This window comes from Apium graveolens, chromosome 5 (genome assembly GCF_009905375.1).
Source record: "Apium graveolens cultivar Ventura chromosome 5, ASM990537v1, whole genome shotgun sequence".
Taxonomy (NCBI): Eukaryota; Viridiplantae; Streptophyta; class Magnoliopsida; order Apiales; family Apiaceae; genus Apium; species Apium graveolens.
Window position 1 is genome coordinate 19,508,712 of NC_133651.1, and position 8,981 is coordinate 19,517,692.

General features: G+C 40.7%; 2 protein-coding genes across 2 annotated transcripts; one reads left to right on the forward strand and one right to left on the reverse strand.

The window, feature by feature from the left end:
• Nucleotides 1–6,323: 6,323 nt before the first annotated feature.
• Nucleotides 6,324–7,601, reverse strand: LOC141659884 (uncharacterized). The gene has a single exon (XM_074466813.1). The coding sequence runs from the start codon at nt 7,599–7,601 to the stop codon at nt 6,324–6,326; it is 1,278 nt and encodes a 425-aa protein (XP_074322914.1).
• A 125-nt stretch (nt 7,602–7,726) lies between these two features.
• Nucleotides 7,727–8,765, forward strand: LOC141659885 (thaumatin-like protein 1b). Its single transcript, XM_074466815.1, has 2 exons — nt 7,727–8,523; nt 8,690–8,765. The coding sequence occupies exons 1-2, from the start codon at nt 7,727–7,729 to the stop codon at nt 8,763–8,765; spliced, it is 873 nt and encodes a 290-aa protein (XP_074322916.1).
• The last annotated feature ends 216 nt before the right edge of the window (nt 8,766–8,981 follow it).

Below are 8,981 nucleotides of genomic sequence, written 5' to 3' on the forward strand. Positions count from 1 at the left end.
ATTGAATAAAGTCTGTTTTCTGTTACTTAAGTTCTTTAATTCGATTTGATTGTGATAAACACTGTATTCAACCCCCTTCTACAGTGTGTGACCTAACACAAGGGAAAGGCTCGGTAATTTTCAAATGCAAGAATGGCGAGGAATGAAAACTAAAAGAGGTATATTACATTCCAAGTCTTTGCAATAATATTGTTAGTTTGGGTCAATTATCAGAAGAAGGGAATAAGGTCATACTTAGTGGGGAATATTTGTGGGTCTATGATAAAAAGAAGCTCATCATCAAGGTTAAGAGATCAATTAACAGAATGTATAAGCTAATTACTGAGATCAGTGAGCCTGTATGTCTACTTTCCAGATTGGATGAGGTGTCTAAGTTGTGGCATTCACGACTTGGACATGTCAACTATCGAGCCATGACACTTATGTATCATAATCAAATGGTGTACGGGCTGCCAAAAATTATTCAACCAAAAGATGTGTGTGCTGGGTGTCTGATGGCAAAGCAAACCAGAAAAAGCTTCCCGTACCAAACCAATTTTTATGCGAAGAAGGTCCTGGAGTTAGTTCATGGTGATCTGTGTGGCCCCATTCAACCAGAAACCAAGGCTGGAAATAGGTACTTCTTTCTTTTAGTCGATGACTATAGTAGAATCATGTGGGTAGATATGCTGAGGAACAAGGGTGAGGCATTTGATGCATTTAAGAGATTCTGAGCTCGAGTTGAAGATGGGTCAGAAAAAACGGTTAAGGTTTTTAGGACCGATAGAGGAGGTGAATTCATGTCAAATGAGTTCACTTCGTATTGCGAGGAAGCTGGCATAGTAAGATATTTCACAGCACCATATACGCCACAGCAAAACGGCATAGTCAAAAGAAGAAATAGGACTGTTGTCGAAATGGCCAGAAGTTATTTGAAAGAAATGCAGTTACCGTCTATGCTCTGGGGAGAAGCTATACGTCATTCAGTATATTTGCTAAACAGACTTCCTACACGGGCTTTATCAGGTCAGACGCCGTATGAAGCATGGTCAGGAAGAAAGCGAAACCTCAGCCACATTAGAGTATTTGGGTGTGTGGTTCATATGAAAATTCCAGGTGTTCAGGTTAAGAAACTTGACGACAGAAGTAAACAGGTGGTGAAACTGGGAAATGAACCAGGGAGTAAAGCATATCGTCTGTATGACCATGTCACGGATCGAGTGTATGTTAGTAGGGATGTCACGTTTGAGGAAAACAAACCATGGCCATAGGAACAATGTGAAGAAAGTGAATTAAATCAGATGGGTCAGTTTGCTGTTTTGGATTCACAAGGGTCAGAACAAGAAATCCAGGATGGGTCAGACACTGAACAGCAAGATGTGAGTGGAGATACATCTGGAACATCAACGCCAACATCACAGTCACATACAACAAGTATGGACTCTGACAGATACGATGATAGCTGCGAACCTAAGAAGTTTAAATCCATCAGGGACATATACAACTGTACAGAGGAAACAGAGTGTGAAGAAGAACTATATCTCATGGGGTTGAAGAACCCACCAATTTTGAGAAAGCGTCAAAGCATCGTGAATGGAGACAAGCTATGAAAGGAGAAATTGATTCCATAGAGAAAAATGGGACTTGGAATCTGATGGAACTCCCACCCGGACATAAGGTGATAGACTTAAAGTGGATTTTTAAGCTAAAGAAAGATGCAAATGGAAAGGTTGTGAAGCACAAGGCGCGATTGGTGGCGAAAGGGTACGTGCAGGAACAAGGAGTAGATTTCAACGAGATATTTGCACCAGTCACTCACCTGGAAACTATGCGTTTGTTACTTGCTTTAGCAGCCAAAAATGACTGGCAAGTGCATCATCTAGACGTCAAGACAGCCTTTTTAAATATTTATATTGATGAAGAAGTATACGTCACACAGCCAGAGGGTTTCGTAAAAGAAGGACAAGAACAGTTGGTGTATAAACTCTCAAAGGCTTTGTATGGACTACGACAAGCACCCCGTGCCTGGTACATGGAACGACCAACAATAATGTATCTGAAGTAGTCAAGAGAATTTTACGTTACATCAAGGGGACATTAAACTATGGCTTGGTGTACACGAGAGCAAGTGGATATAATGTACTCATAGGGTATTCAGAAAGTGATATGGGAGGTAATCTAGACGATCGGAAAAACACGGGTGGAATGGTATTTTACTTAAACGAGAGCGTGATAACGTGGGTATCCCAAAAGCAAAGGTGTGTTGCATTGTCGTCCTGTGAAGCAGAGTTTATGGCTGCAATAGCTGCAGTATGTCAGGGAATCTGGTTAAAAAATATCCTAAGTCAAGTAACGGGTGGAGATGTTGGTCCTGTGGTTTTGTACATAGACAATAAATCAGCCATAGATCTTGCAAAGAACCCAGTGTTCCATGGTAGAAGCAAACACATTGATATACGCTACCATTTCATTCGAGAGTGTGTTGATCGCGGAGAAATTATTGTGAAGCATATTAGCAGTGACAATCAGAGAGCAGACGTTCTGACTAAAGCTCTTACGACAGTTAAGTTCAAAAGGATGAGGAGTCTTCTTGGAGTAAAACATCTGAGCTGTGGACAAGTTTAAGATTAGGGGGATATTGTTGGGTTTAATCTTAAACTTAGTTGTTTTATTAATAATGTTTTATGTTTTGATTGGAGTCAACTGTAGTATAGGACTTGGTCTTGCTTTGTTTAGTCGTGGGTTAGTAGAGTCATTATAGGAGAAGTGATAAAAATTGTTTACGATAGTAGTTAGTTATTTCCTTGTTTTTAGCCAACTTAGTTTGTAAGTTTCTTTATATCAGCATTGCAGAAGCATAATAAAAGTAAGCCGTTTGGAGTGCATGTGTTGAGTTATTCCCAGATTTTATAAACACTTTTATAAACACTTATATATATATATAATATATATAGCAGATTAGTGAGCATAGTTTCTAATAAATATCACCATTTAATCATTGTATGCAGGTTTATACGCAACAACTACTTTCGCGTTTGTGAATGAATGCACGTACCCTATTTGGCCCGGCCTTTTCAGCCATTTCGATCAATCTCCGACCACCGGCTTCAGCCTCGAAGCAAGCGAGACAAAGTTGATGTATGTTGTAGAGAGTAAGATATATATATATATAAGTATATGAAGCTTCTGAAAAATGGGGAAAAGAAATTGTATTAATTACTTAACTTCTCTCCGTGGTGTTTTTTACAGACTTTTAAAACGAACTACATCATGCTGCTAGAAAACAGGAAATCAAAGGAACTGCTACCTAAAAACTCTCCTAACGTACACATTACTTCCTACCTTATCTCAACTATATTTAGACTTATTCAAAACTATTTTCTACTCACCTATTTTATTTATTACAAGTTTAGATTAATAAAAATAATTCCAACATTCTCTTCCTTAATCTAAACTTGATTGACCAGCTTCTTGACCCCAAGCAGCTTCCGCATCTCTTCAAATTTTGCAGCAGTTAATGGTTTAGTTAGAATGTCCGCCCTCTACTCCTGAGTCTTTATATACTCCACTATTATTTCTCCACGTTCCACACAGTCTCTTATAAAATGAAATCGCACATCAATATGCTTGCTCCTCCCATTGATGATCGGGTTCTTCGTTAAATTTATCGCAGATTTGTTATCCACATGTATCACCACTGGACCTGGTGGCACATCCATTATCTGTTTCATTAAATTCTGTAGCCAGATCCCTTGTGTAGCTGTCGCCGTCACTGCCATAAACTCCGCCTCATATGAAGATAAGGCTACGCCCCTCTGCTTCTGAGAAACCCACGTTATCAGATTTTCATTCAAGTAAAAGACTATACCCGTAGCCCTTTTCCTGTCATCTATACTTCCAGCATGATCACTGTCCGAATAACCCCTTAAAATATAGTTTTCACAACCACGATGTTATATCAAACCATAGTCGAGGGTGCCCTTTATGTATCGTAACACCCTTTTCACAGCATTGTAGTGTAATACAGTTGGTTGTTCCATGTACCTGTTTAGCACACCCACCAAATATGCGATGTCAGGACGAGTGTGCACTAAATATCTTAACTCGCCAATGACACTTCTATAAAGTGTGGAGTCAACCAACTGTCCGCCTTCATCTTTATCGATTTGTTCCTTAGACTCCATGGGAAATCTTATTGGTCTGCACATCGACATGTTCATCTTCTCAAGTATGCATCTTGCATACGCTGTTTGTTTAACCTCAATGAACTCTTCCTTCTGGTTTACTTCCAGCCCCAGATAATAAGCCAATTTCCCAATATCACTCATGTCGAACTCGCTCTTCATTTGAGTTTTGAACTTGAGGATATTCACAGTGCTTGTCCCACTCACCAGCAAATCGTCTACGTACACTGTTACTATTAAGCATTCATTCCCTTCGCACCTTGTGTACACAACATGATCGTAAGGACACCTCAAGAAACCCAAGCTCCTCAGATATCTGTTTAAACGTGAGTACCATGCCCTTGGTGATTGACGTAGTCCATAGAGTGCCTTTAACAAACGATACACTTTATGTTCTTCACCCTTTTTTTCAAAACCTATGGGTTGAGACACATATACTTCTTCCATCAAGTCACCGTTGAGAAATGCCGACTTTACATCCAAATGATGCACCTGCCACCCTTGTTTTGCTGCCATTGCCAACAACAATCTCACTGTCTCAATGCGGGTTACGGGTGCAAAAACTTCATCATAATCCACTCCCTTTTTCTGCACATAACCTCTTGCCACGAGTCTAGCCTTATACTTCACTATATATTCGTTTGTATCATTCTTTATTTTATTAACCCACTTTAAGTTTATGGGTTTACGTCCTTCTGGAAACTCAGTTAATATCCATGTTTTGTTTTTTTCGATCGCCTTGATTTCAGTACACATAGCCTCATTCCATTCCTTGTTAGCATTTGCTTCCTCGAACGTTTTTGGCTCTTCCACACCCATCAGAAGTAGTTCATCAGCAAGTTCAACCTCTTTCAGCAAGTTCAACCTCTTCTGTGTCATCGTAGATCTCGCTTAGCAGTCGGAATTTTCTGGGTTGTTCACTTGATTCTCCCGATATTTCAGAATTATATCCTCTACTGTTAGACTCGCTCCCAGTGTTAAACTCATGAAGAGAGTTTCCCAATGTACTTGGTGTGCGAGGACTGGGAACATCCGATTCTGGTCATACGTCATCCTTACATTGGTCTGATCGTTAATAATAAATGTTCCGAGTGAACCATTATCTCGTGTCTCTTAGTTTTAGCCTTTCCTTTCCTCGAACACCACATCGCGGCTAACATGAAGTCTTCCGGTACTTGGATTGTATAGCCTGTGAGCCTTTGTTCCTGGCTCCTTTCCGATATAAACCATATTAATACTCCTGTCATCCAACTTTCCCAGAGCTACATTTGGAATCTTAACATGCGCCAAACATCCAAAAATTCTCACATGATCCAACTTAGGCTTTGTACCTGTCCAGGCCTCATAGGGAGTCTCTCCACCTAATGCTTTGGTTGGCACACGGTTCAGAATGTAAATTGCATGTCGTACTGCCTCTTCCCACATCATAGCTGGCATTCTTTTCTCTTTCAAGAGACTTCTTGTCATGGCAATTACAGTTCTGTTTCATCTTTCTACAACCCCGTTTTGTTGCGGGGTGTAGGGAGCAGTTAAATGCCTTTTGATGCCCGCATGTGCACACAATTCCTCGAAATCATTTGACATAAACTCTCCACCCCTGTCCGTCCGTAACACCTTAATTGTATCATTTGCCTCCTTCTTAGCCAATGCCTTGAACTTTTTAAATGCTTCCAATGCCTGATCTTTTGTTTTCAACATAAAAGTCCACATTGCACGACTATAATCGTCCACTAATAAAAATATGTACCTATTTCCAGACGGAGTTGGTGGAGAGAACGGGCCACATAGATCAGCGTGTATTAATTCAAGTTTCTTTTCTGCTACAAATCCAGATTTCAACGGGAATGACTGTCTCGTTTGTTTTGCCAGCAGGCACCCACTACACGGAGTCTTCGGTTGTATCATCTTCGGGAGTCCCCGTGCCATCTCCTTTTCTAACATACTCTACAGCGACTAAAAGTTTACATGACCCAGTCTTGCATGCCAGAGCCACGTTTGTTCTTCGGCCTTCGATAGCATACACATGAGATTCCTCTCTTCAATGACTATCTAGTACAAACGGTTAGCTGATCTTCGTACTTTCAGTAACAGCTTACCACGATCGTCATAAACCCACAGATGTTCTCGATTCATCATCACTTTGTTTCCACACTCTGATAATTATCCAAGGGATATAATATTGCTGCACAACGTTGGAATGAAATAAACCTCTTTAAGTGTGTGTTCCTCCCCATTTTTACACTTGAATACAATCATTCCTTTCCCTTCTATCTTCACGGTTGACCCATCTCCAAACTGCACTTGATCCGTTATATCTTCGTTTAACTCGTTGAATTTCTCACGATGTCCAATCATGTGATTACTGGCACCGTTATCCAAATACCAAATGCTTTTGTCACCTTTCGTTCCTTCCAGCTGATCAAAACTGGGCTTTACCTTTTCTTCATTTAATAATACGACATCTCCATTTCCTTGTTCCCGTTCTGTTAAGAGTATTGAGGGCTCTTCATCCTCAAATTTCATGAGGTTGGATTCTTGAGTTTGCTCTTTATTCCATTCTCTCTCCCTTTTTGGTTTTCTGCATTTGACTGCATAATGGCCGTACACATTACAGTTGAAACATTTCACCGTACTCCTATCACGAGTCCCAGTAGGCTCCTTACTCGTTCCACCATGTTTGTTCTGCTGTTGTTGATATTGGCGTGTGCCTCCACTATGATTTTTAGAATTGTGCCAGCCTCTGCCACGAGCTCCAAATCCTCCTCTTGGTCGTTGATTCTGAGATGTAGTTGATCCCTGTTTGTTCGACCTCTTCGCCCACTCTTCCTGCGTCAACAACAGCTGCCCTCCTGTGTTTTCAGATCTTCCTTTCATTCTCTCTTCGTGAGCCTTGAGGCGTCCCACCACTTCTTCGACTGTCATACCCTTTACATCCCCAAACTGCTCAATATTTGAGGCAATTTGAAGGAATTTTTCTGGAACCGCCCTCAAAATCTTTCGTACAACGCTGGACTCCTCCATTGTCTCACCAAGAACCCGTATGTTCGTGACAATCCCGCTCAACTTTATACAAAAGTCATCCACCTGGTCTGTCTCCTTCATGACCAACGACTCAAACTCTCCTTTTAAAGTTTGCACCTTTGCCTCTTTTACCCGCTCTGCACCCATACAGAAAGTTCTGATCGCTTCCCAGGCTTCTTTCGCGGTTTCCTTTTCAGCAATGGCCAGTAACACATCTTCCGGAACGCCTTGATATATTGCTGCAAGGGCTACCTGTACCGTCTTATCATCCACGGTTGTCTTGGATTCGTTTTCAATCGCACTCCAAACTCCTTGCGCCTTCATGAACACCTTCATTTTAAGGGACCATGCTGTATAATTATTTCGCGTTAGCATTGGATAGCTTAAACCTATAGAACTCTCTTTCGCCTTGGACATTTTCATGGTTTGCATTGTATGTTTGGGTTGATATTTAGGCATACAAGAACCTAAACACCTTGCTCTGATACCACAATGTAGCGAGTAAGATATATATATATATAAGTATATGAAGCTTCTGAAAAATGGGGAAAAGAAATTGTATTAATTACTCAACTTCTCTCCGTGGTGTTTTTTTACAGACTTTTAAAACAAACTACATCATACTGCTAGAAAACAGGAAATCAAAGGAACTGCTACATAAAAACTCTCCTAACGTACACATTACTTCCTACCTTATCTCAACTATATTTAGACTTATTCAAAACTATTTTCTACTCACATATTTTATTTATTACAAGTTTAGATTAATAAAAATAATTCCAACATATGTCCCCTCTTCATGGACCGGCTATTTGTGGGCTCGCACATCCTGTGCACTCGACTCGGGGGCATTCACCTGCGCAACAGGTGATTGCGGCTCCGGAAAGCTAGAATGCGCCGGTTCCGAAGCCACCCAGCCGGTTTCACTAGCCGAGTTCGCACTCAATGATCACAGTGGCCTGGACTTATATGACATCAACCTCGTGGGAGGCTTCAACGTCCCCATAACAGTGGAGCCAAGAGGAGGTAAGTTTGGGAATTGCACGACTGCAGGATGCGCAACAGACTTGAATGAAGAGTGTCCTAAAGAGCTTGGGGTTGTGGGGACTAGTGGGACCGTTGCTTGTAAGAGTGCGTGTAAAGCGTTTGGAGATCCGATTTTCTGTTGTGAGGGCGCTTATGCGACACCGGATACATGCAAGCCGACTATGTACTCTGAGTATTTTAAACGGGGATGTCCAATGGATCACAGTTATGCTCTTGGTGATCCTGCGAGAACTTTTAATTACGGCGGCGCGTCAGAATACGTTATTACCTTCTGTCATTCTCCCACTGTCAGGTAATTCTATAATTAAAAAACCTACGAGAACCTCTTTAAAGTGATATACTTGGATCCGGAATTTCACGAAAAATATGTGCTAGTTTGATAGGGAATAAGTGTAACTCAAATAAATGACTTTAAGTTGTCATTATACCTAATAATAATCTTATTTTTCTACATGCAGTGGAAATCCAGCGGCGGGGAATCAAGTTCCGGCAGATCCAAAAGTAGGTTCAACTTCGGATTCAACAGTTCCGTGATGCTGATAACTAGAATTAACATCTTTTGTCTTTTATGTACTTATATAATTTTGTTATGTATTATCGGATGACCTTTAGCCTTGTCCTTTCTCTTGTTAAAAGAAGAGACCTTTTATTACTATTGTAATCATGTTTGGTATGCCTATATATAAAGCCTTGCATGTGTTCAGTTTTTGGGATGAAATGAATAACAAGGTTTCTAGTTTCTACTAATTC

Bases quoted from the DNA above. Each gene is read 5' to 3' on its own strand.
- LOC141659884 (XM_074466813.1), bottom strand. From the start codon at position 7,601: ATGTCCAAGGCGAAAGAGAGTTCTATAGGTTTAAGCTATCCAATGCTA.
- LOC141659885 (XM_074466815.1), top strand. From the start codon at position 7,727: ATGGGGAAAAGAAATTGTATTAATTACTCAACTTCTCTCCGTGGTGTT. The intron at 8,524-8,689 runs GTAATTCTATAA...TTCTACATGCAG, and splicing joins TGTCATTCTCCCACTGTCAG to TGGAAATCCAGCGGCGGGGA.